Genomic DNA, 22,934 nt, shown 5'->3' with positions numbered 1-22,934 from the left:
GCACCTGCAAGTTCCGAAACATTTCTGGGGGGAATGTCCCTATCCCTCACCCTCCGATCCAACAGGTCCCAGACGTGCTCAATGGGATAGAGATCTGGGCTCTTTGCTGGCCATGGCAGATCACTAACATTCCTGTCTTGCAGGAAATCACGCACAGAACGAGCAGTATGGCTGGTGGCATTGTCACGCTGGAGGGTCATGTCAGGATGAGCCTGCAGGAAGGGTACCACATGAGGGAGGAGGATGTCTTCCCTGTAACGCACAGGGTTGAGATTGCCTGCAATGACAACCAGCTCAGTCTGATGACGCTGTGACGCACCACCCCAGACCATGACGGACCCTCCACCTCCAAATCGATCCCACTCCAGAGAACAGGCCTCGGTGTAACGCTCATTCCTTCGACAATAAATGCGAATCCAACCATCACCCCTGGTGAGATAAAACCGCGACTCGTCAGTGAAGAGCACTTTTTGCCAGTCTTGTCTGGCCCAGCGACGGTGGGTTTGTGCCCATAGGCGACTTTGTTGCCGGTGATGTCTGGTGAGGACCTGCTTTACAACATGCCAACAAGCCCTCAGTCCAGCCTCTCTCAGCCTATTGCAGACACTGCTGAAGGGATTGTGCGTTCCTGGTGTAATTCGGGCAGTTGTTGTTGCCATCTTGTACTTGTCCCGCAGGTGTGATGTTCGGATGTACCGATCCTGTGCAGGTGTTGTTACACGTGGTCTGCCACCACGAGGACAATCAGCTGTCCATCCTGTCTCCCTGTAGTGCTGTCTTAGGCGTCTCACAGTACGGACATCGCAATTTATTGCCCTGTCCACATCTGCAGTCCTCATGCCTCCTTGCAGCATGCCTATGGCACGTTCACGCAGATGAGCAGGGACCCTGGGCATCTTTCTTTTGGTGTTTTTCAGAGTCAGTAGAAAGGCCTCTTTAGTGTCCTAAGTTTTCATAACTGTGACCTTAATTGTCTACTGTCTGTAAGCTGTTAGTGTCTTAACGATCGTTCCACAGGTGCATGTTCTTTAATTGTTTATGGTTCATTGAACAAGCATGGGAAACAGTGTTTAAACCCTTTGCAATGAAGATCTGTGAAGTTATTTGGATTTTTTCGAATTATCATTGAAAGACAGGGTCTTGAAAAAGGGACGTTTCTTTTTTGCCTAGTTTAGCCTCACTGAGGTGACCACAGCTTTTACAATACTGTGGGCCACAGTTAAATTCCTCTTCACACTTTAAGACTGTGTTTAAGTGGCCCCATCCTTACTATATTTATCCTAAATACTTACATTTGAACGATAATCCCTCAAATATGTGTTGCTGCTGTTAGAAAAAATAGTATGTTCTGATCAGAACAGGCCTCATACCTCAACGTGGACATTTATTGTGGTAAATATGGCGAAGTTAACTGGATATTCCTTGTCTTTGGATGTTCTAAATGTCTGATGGACTAGTGACTAAATCTTTAAATGTCTTCCAAACAGTGGCTGAAAACCCAAATTAAATCCAAATTAAACCCCAAAATACAGTGCCTTGCGAAAGTATTCGGACCCCTGGAACTTTGCGACCTTTTGCCACATTTCAGGCTTCAAACATAAAGATATAAAACTGTATTTTTTTGTGGAGAATCAACAACAAGTGGGACACAATCATGAAGTGGAACGACATTTATTGGATATTTCAAACTTTTTTAACAAATCAAAAACTGAACAATTGGGCGTGCAAAATTATTCAGCCCCCTTAAGTTAATACTTTGTAGCGCCACCTTTTGCTGCGATTACAGCTGTAAGTTGCTTGGGGTATGTCTCTATCAGTTTTGCACATCGAGAGACTGACATTTTTTCCCATTCCTCCTTGCAAAACAGCTCGAGCTCAGTGAGGTTGGATGGAGAGCATTTGTGAACAGCAGTTTTCAGTTCTTTCCACAGATTCTCGATTGGATTCAGGTCTGGACTTTGACTTGGCCATTCTAACACCTGGATATGTTTATTTTTGAACCATTCCATTGTAGATTTTGCTTTATGTTTTGGATCATTGTCTTGTTGGAAGACAAATCTCCGTCCCAGTCTCAGGTCTTTTGCAGACTCCATCAGGTTTTCTTCCAGAATGGTCCTGTATTTGGCTCCATCCATCTTCCCATCAATTTTAACCATCTTCCCTGTCCCTGCTGAAGAAAAGCAGGCCCAAACCATGATGCTGCCACCACCATGTTTGACAGTGGGGATGGTGTGTTCAGCTGTGTTGCTTTTACGCAAACATAACGTGTTGCATTGTTGCCAAAAAGTTCAATTTTGGTTTCATCTGACCAGAGCACCTTCTTCCACATGTTTGGTGTGTCTCCCAGGTGGCTTGTGGCAAACTTTACATGACACTTTTTATGGATATCTTTAAGAAATGGCTTTCTTCTTGCCACTCTTCCATAAAGGCCAGATCTGTGCAATATACGACTGATTGTTGTCCTATGGACAGAGTCTCCCACCTCAGCTGTAGATCTCTGCAGTTCATCCAGAGTGATCATGGGCCTCTTGGCTGCATCTCTGATCAGTCTTCTCCTTGTATGAGCTGAAAGTTTAGAGGGACGGCCAGGTCTTGGTAGATTTGCAGTGGTCTGATACTCCTTCCATTTCAATATTATCGCTTGCACAGTGCTCCTTGGGATGTTTAAAGCTTGGGAAATCTTTTTGTATCCAAATCCGGCTTTAAACTTCTTCACAACAGTATCTCGGACCTGCCTGGTGTGTTCCTTGTTCTTCATGATGCTCTCTGCGCTTTTAACGGACCTCTGAGACTATCACAGTGCAGGTGCATTTATACGGGGACTTGATTACACACAGGTGGATTGTATTTATCATCATTGGTCATTTAGGTCAACATTGGATCATTCAGAGATCCTCACTGAACTTCTGGAGAGAGTTTGCTGCACTGAAAGTAAAGGGGCTGAATAATTTTGCACGCCCAATTTGTCAGTTTTTGATTTATTAAAAAAGTTTTAAATATCCAATAAATGTCATTCCACTTCATGATTGTGTCCCACTTGTTGTTGATTCTTCACAAAAAAATACAGTTTTTTTATCTTTATGTTTGAAGCCTGAAATGTGGCAAAAGGTCGCAAAGTTCAAGGGGGCCGAATACTTTCGCAAGGCACTGTAAATGAAGAGTACAACAGTAAATGTGGCAAGATTGTAATCTGTATTCTCAACACATCTCCAAAACAGTAATACTAATATTAGGGCAAAAAAGTATTTAGTCAGCCATCAATTGTGCAAGTTCTCCCACTTAAAAAGATGAGAGAGGCCTGTAATTTTCATCATAGGTACACTTCAACTATGACAGACAAAATGAGAAAAAAATGAATTTATTTGCAAATTATGGTGGAAAATAAGTATTTGGTAATCTACAAACAAGCAATATTTCTGGCTCTCACAGACCTGTAACTTATTCTTTAAGAGACTCCTCTGTCATCCACTCGTTACCTGTATTAATGGCACCTGTTTGAACTTGTTATCAGTATAAAAGACACCTGTCCACAACCTCAAACAGTCACACTCCAAACTCCACTATGGCCAAGACCAAAGAGCTGTCAAAGGACACCAGAAACAAAATTGTAGACCTGCACCAGGCTGGGAAGACTGAATCTGCAATAGGTAAGCAGCTTGGTTTGAAGAAATCAATTGTGGGAGCAATTATTAGAAAATGGAAGACATACAAGACCACTGATAATCTCCCTCGATCTGGGGCTCCACGCAAGATCTCACCCTGTGGGGTCAAAATGATCACAAGAACGGTGAGCAAAAATCCCAGAACCATATGGGGGGACCTAGTGAATGACCTGCAGAGAGCTGGGACCAAAGTAACAAAGCCTACCATCAGTAACACACTACGCCGCCAGGGACTCAAATCCTGCAGTGCCAGACGTGTCCCCCTGCTTAAGCCAGTACATGTCCAGGCCCATCTGAAGTTTGCTAGAGAGCATTTGGATGATCCAGAAGAAGATTGGGAGAATGTCATATGGTCAGATGAAACCAAAATATAACTTTTTGGTAAAAACTCAACTCGTCGTGTTTGGAGGACAAAGAATGCTGAGTTGCATCCAAAGAACACAATACCTACTGTGAAGCATGGGGGTGGAAACATCATGCTTTGAGGCTGTTTTTCTGCAAAGGGACCAGGACGACTGATCCGTGTAAAGGAAAGAATGAATGGGGCCATGTATCGTGAGATTTTGAGTGAAAACCTCCTTCCATCAGCAAGGGCATTGAAGATGAAACGTGGCTGGGTCTTTCAGCGTGACAATGATCCCAAACACACCGCCCGGGTAATGAAGGAGTGGCTTCGTAAGAAGCATTTCAAGGTCCTGGAGTGGCCTAGCCAGTCTCCAGATCTCAACCCCATAGAAAATCGTTGGAGGGAGTTGAAAGTCTGTGTTGCCCAGCAACAGCCCAAAACATCAATGCTCTAGAGGAGATCTGCATGGAGGAATGGGCCAAAATACCAGCAACAGTGTGTGAAAACCTTGTGAAGACTTACAGAAAACGTTTGACCTCTGTCATTGCCAACAAAGGGTATATAACAAAGTATTGAGATAAACTTTTGTTATTGACCAAATACTTATTTTGTGATTTTCTGGATTTTTTTCTCATTTTGTGTGTCATAGTTAAAGTGTAGCTATGATGAAAATTACAGGCCTCTCTCATCTTTTTAAGTGGGAGAACTTGCACAATTGGAGGCTGACTAAATACTTTTTTGCCCCACTGTATATATATATAGTCGTGGCCGAAAATATAGGCACCCTTGCACTTTTTTAAAATAATGCCCCATTTCTTCCAGAAAAATGTTGAAATCATATGTATGTCTTCAGTGTGCAGTTGAACAAAACAAAAAAATCTATATAATTTGCTATGTCTTAGCTCATTCCACAAAGAAATCCTTAAATGGCCCGGACAATATTATTGGCACCTTCTTGAAGTAGTTAGAAATAATTTGATTTCATGCAGGTGATTCTCATTTACTTTGGAATTGAACTCACCTGCGGTGAGTTGAAGGTGCCTGCAGTATAAAAATCACATATTCAACCAGTTTGAATAGTGTCACTGTGTGTACCGCAATGAGCATGGACAAAAGAAAGAAAACCAAAGAATTATCTGAGGAGGTCAGACTCAAGATTATAGCCAACCATGGACAATCTCAAAGCTACAAGTCCATCTCCAGAGACTTTGATGTTCCTGCTTCCACCGTACGTAATGTTATCAAGAAGTTTAAAACTTCTCTAGTCTAGGTGGGACGGTAGCTTAACTTCTTGTTAATCCAGTCGTGGTGTCAGATTTCAAAAAGGCTTTAAGGCGAAAGCAAACCATGCGATTATCTGAGGACAGCGCCCAGCATACAAATGCATAACAATCATTTTCAAATAGGCAGGTGGTGACACAAAAGTCAGAAATAATTACATAACTCATGCCTTACCTTTGAAGAGCTTCTTCTGTAGGCACTCCAATATGTCCCAGAAACATCACAAATGGTCCTTTTGTTCTATAAACTCCTTTTTTATATCCCCAAAATGTCAATTTATTTGGCGCGTTTGATTCAGAAAAACACCGGTTCCAACTCGCCCAACATGACTACAAATGATCTAATAATTTACCTGTAAACTTTGTCCAAACATTTCAAACAACTTTCCTAATCCATCCTTAGGTATCCTAATACGTAAATAATCGATACAATTTAAGTGGAGTGAGCTACAGGTCACTAGCGGATAAAATCAAAGTGGAGTGAGCTACAGGTGGCGCGCACCAAACAAAAAATAAAACTTGGCTTGACTCTCATTCTGAATAACCGTACTTCTTCATTTCTCAAAGGAAATACATCAACCAATTTCTAAAGACTGTTGACATCTAGTGGAAGCCATAGGAACTGCAACCAAGTGCCTCATAAATCTAGTTACCCATAGAAAACCAATTGATAACACAGTCTACTCAACAAATGAAAAAATCCTGGATGGTTTGTCCTCGGGGTTTCGCCTGCCAAACAAGGTGTGTCATACTCACAGACATAATTTTAACAGTTTTAGAAACTGTACAGTGTTTTCTATCCAAATCTATATTTGCGTCTATTATATGCATATCCTAGCTTCTGGGCCTGAGTAGCAGGAAGTTTACTTTGGGCACATTTTTCATCCGGATGTCAAAATACCGCCCCCTATCCCAAAGAAGGACCATGCCACTGCAGCCAACCTCACTGGACGTGGCCACCAAAGAAAAATGTATGTACGTTTTCAGCGAAGGATTGTTCGATTGGTGGAGAAAGCACCTTGGTCAACTGCCACACACATTCAAGCTGACCTTCAGACACAAGGTACGACAGTTTCAACTCGCACCATCCGTAGCCAACTCAATGAAACAGGGTTATATGGCAGGAGACCCAGGAAGACCCCACTGCTGAGAGAAAGACATAAGAGAGCCCGACTGCAATTTGCCAAAACACACCTGAACATGCCAAAATCCTTCTGGGATAATGTCCTGTGAACAGATGAGACCAAATTAGAGCTTTTTGGTAAAGCACCCAGGAATGGTTCAAGACAAAACGCTGGACTGTTCTGAAGTGGCCAGCAATGAATCCAGATCTAAATCCCATTGAACACTTGTGGAGAGATCTGAAAACAACAGTGAGGAGAGGGCACCCTTCTAATCTGGGAGAACTGGAGCAGTTTGCACAAGAGGATTGGGCTAAACTGCCAGTACAGAGGTGCTCATTGATGGTTATAGGAAGCACTTGATTGCAGTTATTTTGACCAAAGGCTGTGCTACCAAATATCAAGTCGAGGGTGTCAATAATTTTGTTACTGCCATTTGTATATTTTCTGATTTAAATCAATATATTGTGTTCTGAATCAAAAACAAAGGTTCTGTAATATTAACAGTGAAATAAAGAACTGTGGAGACCAAATACTTTATTCAATTTCAACTTATTTTTAGGGAAAATTGTGAATTACTTGAAAAAAGTGCAAGGATGCCAATATTTTGGCCACGACAGTATATATTATTTCATACAGTTTCTCCATTACTTAACTAACAGTTAATCTCATGCCACCTCTTCATTGTTTACAGTAACTACATCACACATATTTTTTTTACCACAATATGGAATGGAAATATATATATATATTGAAGTCAGAGAATTGGCAGGTGAAGGAATCTACAGCAGTGCACAAAGTGCAATGAGCAAATGTACAATTTCAGGATGATAGTGCAGAGTGCAAAGAATCATTATATCTCCATGTTTGATTCACATAGTCTCTCTAAAGTAAACATTTTAAAAAGTATGTGATTTAAAAAAAACGTATAATACTTGTGCTTTTCCATGAAATACATAATCATTTTTATTATAAAAAATTGTGCTTAATAACTTGTTCATTTTATGCATACAAATCAGAAACTTTACTAAGATGATAAGTGTGAATTATTTTACATGAAAATGATCTCAGTCTACTGAAAACTCTCAGCATAAGCTTAGGAGTGGGGGGGGGGGGGGGGTGCTCAATCATCTTGGACGCCTGGCAATGACCTCATACTCTTCCTGAGACGTGTATTTTTTATCCAATGAGATGTAGGCACTCTCCTCTTCTTTTGGTTTCACATTCTTACCTTGCATCCTTTAAGAACCACAATAAAAAACCAAGTGGTAGGGTTAAGTTACTTCTAGCACTCAGAGAAAGTAAATCTAGGCCTATAGTAAGCATCTTATCAGACATTGTCTGGGCTTATAATAGGTACTTTGAGAAATAAAGTGTCCTGTACACGTTAAAAAAATACATCTATGAACCAGATGTGAAATACATTGGCAGAAAATAAGAAGTATAACTATCCTCATTTTGTCTCTATTGTGCTATAAGTGAAAAGGATCCTACCGTATGTAAGCATTTGTAGACAGGTAGATGAGAAGGGCTACAGTCACACTGAGAGACATACCAGCTATGGTCCAGGGGAGAACTGCAGTCCCACATCCTTCAGAAAGATCGACAATTTATGAAGAGAGAAAGAGTGTCATTAGAGCAGTCTAGACCTATTGCAATAACCACACCATAGGCGGAAATCCCAGGGGGGACGGGGAACACCCCCACCCTGGGAAATATTTTTCCCTCCCAATATATCACTGTAAACATAACTATGTAATTTCAATCATATTAATAATACGCAATGAAAGCACTTGTGCTGATTATAGACAATTAATAGTGCGTTTTTAAGTTTCAAAAGATTGCGACCACCCAGCAGTGGCACATGATGCAGGTCTGTCGTTGGTGGCTGACCTCCAGTAAGTAGGTCAAACAAAGGATATGTTAGACACTTCTTTACTACCACTCAATACAAGAAAACACGTGTATAACCGTCACCAGTCTTCTTTTTCGCTGCATTAAAGTACAGGTCACTCTTTATGTTGAGCTAGCACCTATTGCATTTATGCATTTAGTCAGTTTACTCCAAGGTTGGCACACAGGTGCTTCGTAGTCCCCAACGGCATTTTAGCTTTTACAACGAGACCATTAAAGATATTTAAGACAATGGTAGAAGAGAGTGTAGTTCTGTTCAGTTTGGAGTTCAGTTTATCGCTAACCTTATCACAGGGCCTTCGAAGCACTACAGCTGCATGCTGATCTTGGAATAAATGCATAAATGCAATAGGTGCTAGCTCAACATAAAGAGTGACCTGTACTTTAATGCAGCGAAAAAGAAGACTGGTGACGGTTATACACGTGTTTTCTTGTATTGAGTGGTAGTAAAGAAATGTCTAAATGTACAGAACATCCTCAATATTGCAAACATTGGGTGGGAATGGGAAGCTCTGACTCTCTAACCAAGTAACTTGACATACATATTTACCTCTTTGCTTTTCTTGGCTCTTATTTTGTGTGACCTGCAGCTTCTCTCTCACTACACCCACCACATTGCTGCTGACACACTCCACAGTGGTGTTGTTGTGGTTTCCAACAGGCAGACTGATGGTGCTGTTCACTGAGGAACCCAACACTGATGTAGTGGGGCTGCACCTCTCTGTGTTGAGCTCCAGCAGTGGCCACACTATGAGGGGTGAGGGAACCCCCTGACTGACACACAGACAGGTCATGACCTCTGCCTGGTCCACACACCCAGAGCCAGGAAGAATCACAGGAAGGTCTGGAAAAAGACAGTGAAGAGAGAGATATCAGTGATAGATTGATGCTAAAAACATGCCAGAGTAATTCAAGATCATAAAATATGACATGAGTTTGTATATTACAGTCAAGTTAGTACTTACACATCACAGTGACAACAGTGGAAGCTGTCATAGTCCTGTTGAGGTGTTGAACTGTACACACATACTCCCCAGCATGTTCTCTTGTCACATTGCAGATGGTGAGAGTGGCATTTTCAGTGTAATTCTGAAGTGGGGCACTTGCCCCGTTCTTACTCCAAGTGATATCAGATGGAGGGTAACTGTCAACTCTGCATGTCAGATCCAGGGTACCATCCTCCTTCACCATTTCATTTCCAGTTATTTGGGGGTCTTTCACATCTTTAAGTGCAAAGAGTTTCTAATTGTACAGATGTATTTTCAAACATACACTAAATTCAGACTATGTTGGTTGAGGGACTAATAACAATGGATCATGATTAAAAAGGGGAAAAGTCAAAGCCATGACATAACTGCAGGTGGAGTCTTCATACTGTATCATTTGCTTATTATCAAGGTTATTCTTAGGTTTCAAAGATTCTCTGGAACAAGGTGTTTAATGTCAAATGTAGGATAGGTGGTACTCACATGTCATATTCAAAGTTACTGTCTCTTCAATTTGATATTTTTTCTGGAAGGTTACTTGACACGTAACCATCATGTTGTGGTGTTCAGCTGAGGGGGTAAAGGTCAACGTTGAGAAGTGGGTTGTCGTCACAGTGGTCAGGTCCTCTCTCTCCTGTATGGTGATGTTGTCTCTGAGCTCAATGATGTTGTCTCCTGTTCCTCTCCCTGTCCATGTGATGTTAGGAGGAGTTCCAGAGCACATCCCCGGGGCGATGCAGGTCAGAGTAGCTGGTTCTCCCTCTGTCAGAGGAGGAGTCAACACTGAGGGCTTCTGGGTCAGAGCTGGAGGCAGGAAATACAAACACAGAAGTGAGTTTTACATCTGTGTACAAAACAGCAGTGGCACATAATCAGCCGTAGGAGAGCAGCATGCATGTGATGACTCTGAATGGGAGTTTTCCCAGTAATGTCTTCTTATGATAGGACTTTATAATAAGGGAGACCTGAGGGGGAACTTGGCAAGTCTGTACTGTATACAATTAACTACAATAATAGGTTGTCACTGTAACTGGTAATAATAGTCATAGTACCGCTCACTGTGATGCTCACTTTCTTCGAGTATGTATATGAACTTGGAAGTCTGAATTGATACTCTCCAGCATCAGTCTCTCTGATGTCGTTGATGATCACACTACAGTTCTTCTTTGTCAGATCAGTCTCCAGTAGAGACACTCTCTGTTTAATACCCTCCTGAGCTTTAGAGGGAGTATTGGAGTGGAACATTGTGTTTTTATCCTTATCACATTTGCCCTTTGTAGGGCACTTGAACCACATTGCAGCGGTAGGCTTTATGTTATCAGGGTGAGTGAAAGTACATGAAATAACAGCACATAGTCCCTTCTCTGCTGTTATTTCTGCTGGACTGAAGGTGATGGTCCAGGGTGATGCTGTTGTTGGCCAGTTCACATGGAGGGAAATGAATACAGTCATGAGTAATACAGAAAGCACTTGGATACTACTTCACTTGTTCATAAACATTTTTTTAATGAGATAGTGTCTACTGAGATATTTGCCATATCACAACTACTACCACATCTACTAATGATTATCACATTAACATTAGTTGTGATAAAAGGGACCTTACTATCGCATGTGGCTCTCTCTGTCAGAGAGAGAAGTAGAGCTGCCGAGATGAGGACCCACATCCTGCTTACACTGCCTTGATGAATCAATCACAGTACCGGGGTCTCTTTCCTCTTTCTCTTCTTGTCACTGTCTCTGTCTGTGTCTTCTGGTCTGGAGCACAAGTGTGAAATAGAATATGAAATGGTGTTGTGATAATAACAACATATAGCAATACACATCCGATATTAACGTTTCATTACATCTTTATGAGTGCTACAGTGTCATTCATAACAACCGTCTTTGTATGTTTATTCAACTGAGAAGTATTTTGCTGTAATGCCTAGAGAGTATGTCAAAGAAAAATGTACGGTCACAGTTCCTATGAGGGCCTTCTTCATAATGCATTCCAAGCATATTTATAACTCCTTATGAGTGACTCCCTATAAAACATTATAATGCCCAACATAAGCTTATATGACTGCGCCAAAATACATTTAACAGCATTTATAAATCTTTATGAATAAGCTACAGTTGAAGTCGGAAGTTGACACACACTTAGGTTGGAGTCATTAAAACTCGTTTTTCAACCACTCCACAAATGTATTGTTAACCAACTATAGTTTTGGCTGTGGATGTATTTTCAGGGCTACCTTCAAACTCAGTGCCTCTTTGCTTGACATCATGGGAAAATCAAAAGAAATCAGCCAAGACCTCCAAAAGTCTGGTTCATCCTTGGGAGCAATTTCCAAACGCCTGAAGATACCACCTTCATCTGTACAAACAATAGTACGTAAGTATAAACACCATGGGACCACGCAGCCGTCACACCGCTCAGGAAGGATATACGTTTTGTCTCCAAGAGATGAATGTACTTTGGTGCAAAAAGTGCAAATCAATCCCAGAACCACAGCAAATGAGCTTGTGAAGATGCTGGAGGAAACAGGTACAAAAGTATCTATATCCACAGTAAAACGAGTCCTATATCGACATAACCTGAAAGGCTGCTGCTGCTCCAAGGAAGAAGCCACTGCTCCAAAACTGCCATAAAAGTTTGCAGTTTGCAACTGCACATGGGGACAAAGATCGTACTTTTGGATAAATGTCTTCTAGTCTGATGAAACAAAAATAGAACTGTTTGGCCATAATGACCATCGTTATCTTTGGAGGGAAAGGGGGAGGCTTGCAAGCTGAAGAACATCATCCCAAGCGTGAAGCACGGGGGTGGCAGCATCATGTTGTGGGGGTGCTTTGCTGCTGGAGGGACTGGTGCACTTCACAAAATAGATGGCATCATGAGGTAGGAAAATTATGTGGTTGAAGCAACATCTCAAGACATCAGTCAGGAAGTTAAAGCTTGGTCGCAAACAGGGCTTCTAAACGAACAATGACCCCAAGCATACTTCCAACGTTGTGGCAAAATGGCTTAAGGACAACAAAGTCAATGTATTGGAGTGGCCATCACAAAGCCCTGACCTCAATCCTATTGAAAATGTGTGGGCAGAACTGAAAAAGCGTGTGCGAGCATGGAGGCCTTCAAACCTGACTCAGTTACATCAGCTCAGTCAGGAGAAATGGGCCAAAATTCACCCAACTTATTGTGGGAAGCTTGTGGAAGGCTACCCAAAATGTTTGACCCAAGTTAAACCATTTAAAGGCCATGCTACCAAATACTAATTCAGTGTATGTAAACTTCTGACCCACTGGGAATGTGATGAAAGAAATAAAAGCCAAAATAAATCATTCTCTCTGCTATTATTCTGATATTTCACATTCTTAAAATAAAGTGGTGATCCTAACTGACTTAAGACAGGGAATATTTACTATGATTAAATGTCAGGAATTGTGAAAAACTGAGTTTAAATGTATTTGGCTAAGGTGTATGTAAACGTCCGACTTCAACTGTATATAAAGCCTTATGAAGCAATGTGATGTAATGCCCTAAATGATTCATAGAAAATTACCATTACATTAAGTAGTCATAATCAAGTTTTAACAGTCATTCAATGTAACAAAACAAAAATATATAATGGTTGAATAGCTTGTCTTTCGATCCATGCAGAAAGTTAGACTGAATCAGCACATTACCTCTCTGTGTGCTCTCTCCTCCTGTTGATCAGGAGCCCTGTGTCTCTCTGATGGGTGTGAACTGTCACTTCATGTCCCCATTCTGTTACTCTCTCTAACTTGGTGCTGCAATCCAGGAAGTCCCTCTATACTGTATACCGCCCAGCCATACTGTATATAGACCATAATCAACCAACCCATCAAACCAACTTGGTTGACATTTAAGTCATTAAGCAGACATTCTTAACCAGAGAAACTTACAGTAGTGAGTCAATGCATTTTTGTACTTTTTCCTGTATTGGTCCGCCGTGGGAATCAAACCCACAACCCAGGCTTTGCAAGCACCGTACTCAAACAACTGAGCCACAGACTGCGATCCCAACACACACTGCAATACCCATGCCTTTTATATTTACATGCAGTTTTATTTACCATAAGAAAGATTTATACAAGAAAATGTGTACATATTTAAAGATTGGCTGTTTGTAACAAGTACATGTGAATAATATTTCAAATGCCTTGCATTGGATAGAGATACACTTGCAATATCCTCTATCTTTTTTAACCCTCTGTGGTCTGATGGATGAAGTCATTTCCCCAATACGCAAGATCTGCTGAGAAAAGGGTACTTACCTTTATATGAGTTAAAAACACATTCGCTGACATATTCTTCATTAACTCACAAGCATGCTGAATGCATTTATCATGAGCGACAGGTAGCCTACAGTTTAAAAGCGTTGAGACAGTAACTGAAAAGTTGCTAGTTTGATTAACCAAGCATCCAAAGTGGAAAAATCTGCGAAATAGGGTTTAATGTAGAAGACAGATTTTGGTTGAATGCATTCAGTTCCGCAACTGACTATGTATTCCGTTCATTATTAACATTAGAGGCTACTGGTTTGTACTCAATATACACTGCATGACCGGTTTGGGCCGTCCCCAAACTGTTTCCACAAAGTTGGATGCACAGAATCATCTAGAATGTCATTGAATGCTGTAGCGTTAAGCTTTCACTTCACTGGAGCTAAGGGGCATGGCCCGCACCATGAAAACAGCCCGAGGCCATTATTTGTCCTCCACCAAACTTTACAGTAGGCACAATGCATTGGGGAAGGTAGCATTCTACTGGCATCTGCCAAACCCAGATATGTCCGTCGGACTACCAGATGGTGAAGCATGATTCATCACTCCAAATAAAGCGTTTCCTCTGCTTCAGAATCCAATGGTGGCGTGCTTTACGCATTGCGCATGGGGATTTTAGGCTTGTGTGCGGCTGCTTGGCCATGGAAACCCATTTCATGAAGCTCCCGATGAACAGTTATTGTGCTGACGCTGCTTCCAGAGGCAGTTTGGAATTCGGTAGTGAGTGTTGCATCTGAGGACAGACAATTATTAGGCGCTACACGCCTACCAATTTGCGGCTGAGCCATTGTTGCTCCTAGACATTTCCGCTTCACAATAACAGTACGTATAGTTGACATGGCAGCTCTAGCAGGGCAGAAATTTGACGAACTGACTTGTTGTAAATATGACACCCTATGATGGTGTCACGTTGAAAGTCACTCAGCTCTTCAGTAAGGCCATTCTGCTGCCAATGTTTGTCTATGGAGACAAACATAGACAAACATGACTGTGTGTTCAATTTTTCCATTTGTCAGAAACAGGTGTGGCTGAAATAGCTGAATCCACTAATTTGAAGGGGTTTCGACATACTTTTGAAAAAATAGTGTATTTTGTGATGATTTTATAGCTTATTCAAAATCAGCAGCAAATTAGATTGTTTTTCTTCCACAATCATTCACTTATACATTTATATCAGAACCACATTTGAGGAGTGATGATTCCTCTTTCACAGTTGCATTATTTTTTAAACGTTAAAAAAAATATTTGACCATTACTGCAATTCCTCTAAAAACAATATTACCGTAAAAGCCATTATGCCTTCTTGGTCTTCAACTCGGTTTCCCATTACATTTTTATTGTATTTTAACCAGACATGTTAGTGCATCTTCACAGAGTTTGACCAACCCTTACAACACTCTGTGGGCCCTAGTTTAGTTCCTCTTCACACTTTGTGACTGAGTGCTAAAGTTTTGCTATATTTGTTAGGTGGGGTTTAACTTCTCCTAAATACTTCCGTTTAAACTCTACACCATGTTCCCTGAAATATATGTGTTTCTGCTGTTGAAAAAGGGCGTAAAGTACAGGTCTCCTGAGCAGGCCTCATGCTGCAGCAGGGACAGTATAGCAAACTGTCTTTACAATACCTGCTATCGTGACTTTTATAAGGGATTCTAGATATGGCTTCATTTGGGCTCAATTCTGGTGGCATGAGCCTCAACCTGTTGGCTACTCCTGCAAATGCCTTCCAAAGTCTCTCATCAGTATGCACCAAACTACAGATACTCACACAGTTGGTACCTAAACTAAAAGCCTTGTAGAGTTATTCTAGCCATTGTAAGTCATAGTCAAACTGAATGGAATTTAAATGAAATTTAGGGTAAACCTAAAGTGTGTTAACAACTAAGTAAAACATACTCAACTGATGCATTTGGCACAATCGTTGTGACCAAACGGGGGTTTTCTGCACAAATATAATTACATAAGCGTTGGAAGCCTGCAGTGGTTGTTTGAACTCTTTATTGTATCACCAAAATATCAGCTATCACAACCATGGTGTCAAATGCGTCGTACATCAGTTGTACAACCTAAGTGTGTATGGGGCCCAAAGATATCTGTTGAGTCAGATATTAGTGAACTATTAGTAAAGATCAACCAGCAGCATAAAGTATAGTTGTATATGGTCTACCAATGACTTTTGGTTTGAATTTGGTTGTTTTTGTAATACATTGAGATGCACTAAAAATGCATTCCCAGGATAAAACTGACCAATGTGAACCATATGCACAGTTATTTTCATCTGAAATATGAACTGCCCTCATGCATTAGTTCAAAGACTAAACAAACAAGTATACCAAGGCCCTGAATGTTAATGCAGTATTTTAGGTTACTATGCTGACTTTAGTATATTCTACAACTGTTTCGAATTGTACTGACATTAACACAGTGTTGTACTGTGCAACAGTTTATATTGTTTCAACACAAAATTAGGTTGTGAAAAGGGGGAACTAAAGATAGATACTGACTCGACTCTGGCCTCTACAGATATTTTTACATTTCCCGCAGCCAGAAATGACAGAAAATATTTAGATATCTCCACCGAACAAAGAGAGCTAAGTGAGACAGACAGAGGGCTGGTACACAGTAGGGAGTGGTAAGTTGATTTATAACAATATAAACAAGTCATTAAGCCAGCATATTATGAAGTGATGAATCATTTGTGCATTTGGTTAGCTGTTGAGGGAAATAAATTGTATACTCTCTATTACAGCATAGATTTGTATCTCATAAATCCTGATTTCTTATGTCTTGTGATAAAAGAAGATGCTGGTTGAGATCTGCACCGTGGCTATCTGCTGGGTCATAACAGCAAGTTGTAGTCAGTGCATAGGTACAGTATAATGCTCTATGACTTGACAAAAGAGTATAGTAACATGTTTTGGAATAAGATTACTCTCTTTGTCAGCTTTGGCGAGTCAATTGTTAAATGTATTACTATACTGGACATTTTTAGAGCCTCGTGAGACAGGTACAAACTTCTCCATCACAGTGACCCAAGACGTTACAGTAGAGGCTGGACGGTGCATTCCTATATCATGTAAATTCACGTACCCAGGCAACATTACTGAATACGTACGAAGAGTCTGGTTCAAAGGAGATGCACTTACGCCTGTATTTGAAAAAGATGCAGAGGTGTGCGGTGTTGTTTGGCAGTCCCTGAGAGGTCCTGAAAGGTCTTGCAGCTTTTTCCTCGAAGACCAACAAGAAGGAGAAAGCGAGTATAGATTCAAGTTAACATGGGGAGGTGATCAAATGTATGTCTTTCCTGAGAGGGTACGAGTCTCAGTGTCTGGTACGTCAGAATCTATGTCAACAATATACTACTTTCCTTCTCTTAAATCACACTACAGATTATAATGAGTATTACTGTATTGGTCTTTGCCTGATGAAAATATCACCTTATGTGTCCAAGTGAGAATAAATGTAGCCTACACACTCTGAATTCTAATCATGTTCAATTCCAGCGTATTTTGTCACTGATTCAGAACCTCCAAATGATAATAATCGTGTTCTTCACATCACAGCACAATCTGAATTAAAATGCTTGAAAAATGAATTGTCAAAGTGATCAAACTTTGCCAAATTCTGTTTAGCTCTAACCCAGAAGAAGCCCACTGTGGAGACACCCCCTCTCACAGAGGGAGAGAGGGCCACACTGACCTGCAAAGTATATTCACTCAAACTAAATGACCTCTGCCCGCAAAGACTGGAAGAAGATTTTGTTGGAATAGTCTGGAGAGGGACAGAGAACTTAGGCATATATTTTGGGATAATGAAGCCATCAACAGCAGAAAATACATTCAGTGTGAATAAGTTGTATTTCACTCCTAAATCCGAACATCACAACATCAACCTCACATGTATGGGCATCTACAAGAAGGCCAACATTACTGTGGAGAAAACGGTGACTTTAACAGTAAAATGTACATTCACCTTTCAGAGCATTCCCTCATTATCAAAATACATTACAGTACTTACTCTTCAAGTCTCTGTTAGGTAAACAAGTATTTATTTGTCTTCCCTAGACCGTCCCAAGTTCCTGAATGGCTCGGTGTGTGTGGTCCAGGCAGAGGTCCTGACCTGTGTGTGTGTCAGTCAGGGGGTTCCCTTACCAGTGATTGCTTGGCCAATGTTAGGGGTCTATATTAGTTACAGTGTCATCGTCTCCAGGAGTGCCCAAACCGTGAACAGCACCATCACCATGTCTGCCTCAGAATACAAGAACAGCAGCATGGAGTGTGTCAGCAGAAATGTAATTGGCCAGACCGAGATGGAATTCCCCGTACTACACCAAGCTGAAGGGAGCCTGACACGTAAGTTCTTCAGTTGAACATTCTATGTATGTATAGGACTAGTGTTACATTTTACAATTTGAGTGAAGATGAATCACTAATTCATTTCTGCTCAAATTCAGCTCAAATCACACCGACAAGGACGATGACATTTTCATCGTGCAAAAGTTGTGTCAAGTGCAAAATTCACCATTCATCTCATTATAATGTGGCAATGTGTTAATTTTGAACTTTTCTTCAACAATGTTTGTAATAAATAGGTGACTACTCATTATATGCTGTTTATACTCAGTTTATGCAGAGTTGAAAAAACTATAGTTTCATGATCACCTCTTTATAAAGCACATTGTTTCATGGTTCGGGCTAGGCCCTTTAGTTCCAGTGAAGGGAAATCTTAACGCTACAGCATACAATGACATTCTAGACGATTCTGTGCTTCCAACTTTGTTGCACGTTTGGGGAAGGCCCTTTCCTGTTTCAGCATGACAATGCCCCAGTGCACAAATCGAAGTCCATACAGAAATGATTTGTTGAGATCGGTGTGGAAGAACTTGACTGGCCTGCACTGAGCCCTGACCTCAACCCCATCGAACATCTTTGGGATGAATTGGAACACCGATTGCGAACCAAGCCTAATCACCCAACACCTCACTAATCGTCTTGTGGCTGAATGGAAGTATGTCCCTTCAGCAATGTTCCAACATGTAGTGGAAAGCCTTCCCAGAAGTGGAGGCTGTTGTGGAGGCTATCATAGCAGCAAATGGGGGACCAACTCCATTTTAAAGCCCATGATTTTGGAATGAGATGTTTGACGAGCAGGTGTCCACTTACTTCTGGTAATGTAGTGTATGTCAGATACTACATTTCCATCCACAGTTTTTATGATAGTAAAGTCATACCGGATTTTTTAAAAAGTATGACATCTGTGATGGAAACAGGAAGTTTCGATACAATTTTATAAATGCAGACAGATCATTTGTTCGTTCGACATGGTGGGATATCTATGCGAGAAATGGCAGTGGAAACGCCTTTATCCGCAAATATTGAAATAACCACCATAATATCGAAGTATAAAGTTGGACTCAAGCACTGATATGGTGTGTGGTCCTCCACTACGATTCAGGAAACCATGCAGTTTATTAGGCTACAAATGAAATCAATGATGAACTTCACAGGGTGGTGCACGGTTATCCTGATTCTACTTTGAAATAAATATCGAAGGTCTTATTCTAATGACATGATCGTTGCTTGACTGCCTTTTGACGAAGATAAATATTCTCGCTCCTGTCCATGATAATTTCATCATGTAGACTAGCCAACCAGCACAGCCTTCCCACACTGTATATGTGAGCTGTTAGTCTTTATGCATGTGCCAAAATCAGATTAGGCACATTTGCTATTTACCGCAACAGTTTTTTTGACAAAACTATCGCTAAAGTTATTAGGTAAATGACAACTTAAGTGAAAAACAACATTTTGTCTGGACTGCGTCATCACACACTGATTATATCTGAAACAAGTTCGTTTGCACATTTGATTCTGCATGAACATCTGTCGCCAATTGGATGGAAACCTAACTAGTGGGGTAAAGAGTAAAAAGTAGAATAGTGTTGGATCAATTAAACAAAGTGTTTTTGTACCAATGAATTTGTATCACTTCCCATAGATATCCCTGGGTCAGAGAAGAGGGATGTTGCAGTCTTTCCCTGGATAATCGTTGGCTTGTCCCTCAGCCTTAATGTGGCCCTCCTTGTCTATCTGACCAGCGCTTGTAAATGGTAAGAAAACATTACAATACCACAGTTTCATACATGAGGACATACGACATAAATTCAGGTGGCATAAAATGCTTATCATTGTTATACTGAGCTTTGGCGCGCTATGTTCAGAAATCCACAGGCTCGAGCGGTCACGACATCGCAGACAAAAATTCCAAATAGTATCCGTAATGTTCGTAGAAACATATCAAACGTTTTTTATAATCAATCTTCAGGTTGTTTTTACAATATATAATCGATAATATATCAACCGGGACTGTAGCTTCTTCAATAGGAGAGAGAGAGAAAATGGCTGCTCCAAGCTGTTGCGCATGCTGCTGGCACTCAGCCATCCCCTTACACGATGTGATCTTTCTCGCTCATTTTCCAAGCCTGAAACTATCTCTAAAAACTGTTCACACCATGGGGATGCCATGGGAAAAGGAATCTGGTTGATATCCCTTTAAATGGAGCGAAGGCAAGCTATGGAACAGAGAACTTTCAGGAAAAACGGGTTGGATTTTCCTCAGGTTTTCGCCTGAAATATCAGTTCTGTTATACTCACAGACATTATTTTGATGGTTTTGGAAACTTTAGAGTGTTTTCTTTCCTAATCTGACAATTATATGCACATTCTAGATTATTGGCCTGAGAAATAGGCAGTTTCATTTGGGTATGTTTTTCATCCAAACATCAAAATACTGCCCCCTACACTCAAGAGGTTTAAATGGACCGCCCTAGCCCGTAAATTCGTCACTCGTTCATTCCAAGATCACTGCCACCGGTAGCTTGTGGGTGCTTTATATGCACAACTGTCAATTATGATTGCATGTGTACTTACATTAACTATATAATCATTAATATACACCTACTGTACTAAGCTAGCAAATTAATTAGCTACCTTACATTAGCCTGCCTAGTTACTTCTGAAGAAGGAAACATTTTTATTTCTGCAATTTCCAAAAGCTAACCAAACAAAAACATGATTACTTTTATGAGACGTGTTTGTTCATTAGTAGCACAATTTCTAACTTATTTACATGAGTTTTACTTACACTTGTATGTTGACTCCATATTGATGTTGAGGTTCTAAGTTTTGGCTGACTTTTCTTATCGGATGTACAATCATTGCGATTTGAGTTATGGGGCGTTTCAGGCTCCGAAGTGAACATAATTGTACACTCGCAAACTCCATTAAAAACGAGGGCTGAGGGGCTTACGTTGCAAACTTCCCTTGGCTAATCATTTGGACCGATGACAAATATGGCCGCAGGGGCTGAGGGTTTAGGGGCCGAGGGCTATCTATCTCCCTTGAGTTTGAAACGCTACCCACCTCTCCAACAGGTTTATGTATGTGTGTCTTTCAGGGGTTGGGTTAAAAGAGGTTGGACCTTGTGTGCAACTGACCATTAAAGAGATCTTATTCTTAAATAACAGGTTGCAACATATCGTACAGTAGATGTTTCCTTTATGTTATTATTTTCAGTTCTGCACAAATTGACCCTAAAATCATCTCAGAGAACAATGTTTTTGTGACTTAAATAGCAAAAAGGGTGGACAGAAGAGAGCTAAAGAAGAAGATAGTACCTACATCTCATTGGACAAGGCAGACGTGTCTCCTGAATATGACATCATCTCCCCGAATCCCCATTGATCCTCTGCTTGTGATAAACTTCTACTTTATTTTAGCGTTTGGTTCTGAGACTTGATTTTGCTCTTTTATTTAAATTTCAATTATTTTCTATTGCTATACTTTTGTTGCTGTTGCTTGAGCCCTGAAAACATTTTGACGTGAATAATGTCTCAGGATTTATGCACAAAAAAATAACTAAATTGTAACAGTTTTTCTGTAAAAGCACATACGGAAGCTACAAGTTCGTGATATCTTCCTCATGTTCAACTATGTTAATCAAAATGGTATGCAGATAATCAAGGTACCACAGTATAGAACGCCGTTTGGGTCTTTCCGTGTCAAAAAAGATACACATCAAATAACACTATTTGACACATTGAATAAGCTTATAATTTGACATGTCAAATAAAACAGTTTAATTGTAGAATGTTGTGTTGGACCGCAACGTCTGGGCTAGCAGCTAGCTTTAGCTTAGTCCCTAGCAAGAGGTTGCCACATGTTGTTCGCCTGTTGAAATTGAACTTCAGTTCACGACAAGAAATAGCTAGCCAGCTCCTAAACCCTGGTGCCCAAAGTTAACGTTATATACTGCCAGCTAGCTTCATGATGCTCGACCAGACCGGGTTATGTGTTGTGAAGCTAGCCACAATAAGGAGTAGGCATAATAGTGGAATTTGCGATTTGACTTCAAAATAAAATTCCTCTTTGACAGTGATGCAGAAGGTAACAACTGGTGGAATCATGCCATATTTAGATTAGATCATGTTAAACAAGGTTGGAATGTGAAGCAATGAAATGGGGTATCAGCCTACTCGGTGACACCCACAGAACACGACTGTGAAGAGTTTACTCAAATATTAGCGCTGTAGCTCTTATTGCGGGACTGTGACTGTGAAATCGCCTCCCCAGTCAGCCTATTGTGTGTATTGACATTCATATTGTACTGTACAGCTTTACCTAAGGATTGGGGATCAATGAAATAGGGTATCAGTCTACTCAATACCCAATATATTTTTTCACAACGTCCTCCTCAGAGTTATCAGACTCCAAAACATCCACACAGTATTGTTTTTCCTCTGGAATAGTGTTCAATACACATAGCTTGACAATAAATGTGTCTCAGTTCAGTTGTTTCAGAGTCCAGCAATAAGAGCTACAGTACGACAATAATGTTCTCTGGGTGTCCTGAGTAGACTGAGACCCCATGTCATTGATCCACAATCTACAGGTAAAGCTGTACTGTGAAATAAGTATATATTTTAAAAGTTTTAATTCACTTTTATTTAACCGGGTAGGCCAGTTGAGAACAAGTTCTCGTTTACAACTGCGACCTGGCCAAGATAAAGCAAAGCAGTGCGACAAAAACAACAACAGAGAGTTACACATAAACAAACGCACAGTCAATAACACAAAATATATAAAAATAGAAAAAGTTATGTACAGTGTGTGCAAATGTAAAAAGAATTATACAAATATATATGAAATATATATGAAGAAAACTGATATATACAAGGGACGGGACAAGACAATCAAAACAGACATCCCCACTGCTACACCACATTGGTTTAGTATGCTCCCAATGCAATTCTAAAGCATAATCCATCCAGTGTG

At 40.6% G+C, this 22,934-nt stretch overlaps 2 protein-coding genes across 8 annotated transcripts; one reads left to right on the top strand and one right to left on the bottom strand.

The window, feature by feature from the left end:
- Positions 1-6,915: 6,915 nt before the first annotated feature.
- LOC118936488 (sialic acid-binding Ig-like lectin 14) lies at positions 6,916-16,860 on the bottom strand. Of its 3 annotated transcripts, none has more exons than XM_036973680.1 (8): positions 16,749-16,860; positions 10,916-11,067; positions 10,362-10,718; positions 9,793-10,113; positions 9,289-9,546; positions 8,874-9,167; positions 7,904-8,000; positions 6,916-7,648 (listed from the first exon to the last, which is right to left on the bottom strand). In XM_036973680.1, exons 2-8 carry the CDS (start codon positions 10,974-10,976, stop codon positions 7,537-7,539), a joined length of 1,500 nt encoding a protein of 499 aa, XP_036829575.1. In that variant the 5' UTR covers positions 10,977-11,067; positions 16,749-16,860; the 3' UTR covers positions 6,916-7,536. The 3 variants fall into 3 exon arrangements, with proteins under 3 accessions (XP_036829575.1, XP_036829574.1, XP_036829576.1); XM_036973679.1 differs by lacking the exon at positions 16,749-16,860 and adding an exon at positions 12,982-13,198; XM_036973681.1 differs by lacking the exons at positions 10,362-10,718; positions 16,749-16,860 and adding an exon at positions 12,982-13,198.
- On the top strand, positions 16,090-22,287 carry LOC110516494 (sialic acid-binding Ig-like lectin 9). 5 transcript variants are annotated; one of them, XM_021594930.2, is made up of 7 exons: positions 16,090-16,234; positions 16,405-16,471; positions 16,595-16,933; positions 17,235-17,564; positions 17,667-17,954; positions 19,600-19,711; positions 21,236-22,287. In XM_021594930.2, the coding sequence occupies exons 2-7, from the start codon at positions 16,405-16,407 to the stop codon at positions 21,342-21,344; spliced, it is 1,245 nt and encodes a 414-aa protein (XP_021450605.2). In that variant the 5' UTR covers positions 16,090-16,234; the 3' UTR covers positions 21,345-22,287. The 5 variants fall into 5 exon arrangements, 2 of the variants coding, with proteins under 2 accessions (XP_021450605.2, XP_021450601.2); XM_021594926.2 differs by having other exon boundaries at positions 16,402-16,471; XR_005042247.1 differs by lacking the exon at positions 16,090-16,234 and having other exon boundaries at positions 16,254-16,471; positions 17,667-17,980.
- The last annotated feature ends 647 nt before the right edge of the window (positions 22,288-22,934 follow it).

This window comes from Oncorhynchus mykiss, chromosome 3, assembly GCF_013265735.2.
Source record: "Oncorhynchus mykiss isolate Arlee chromosome 3, USDA_OmykA_1.1, whole genome shotgun sequence".
Classification (NCBI taxonomy): Eukaryota; Metazoa; Chordata; class Actinopteri; order Salmoniformes; family Salmonidae; genus Oncorhynchus; species Oncorhynchus mykiss.
The sequence above is the reverse complement of the archived record's forward strand: the minus strand, read 5'-3'. Positions and strand labels throughout refer to the sequence as shown.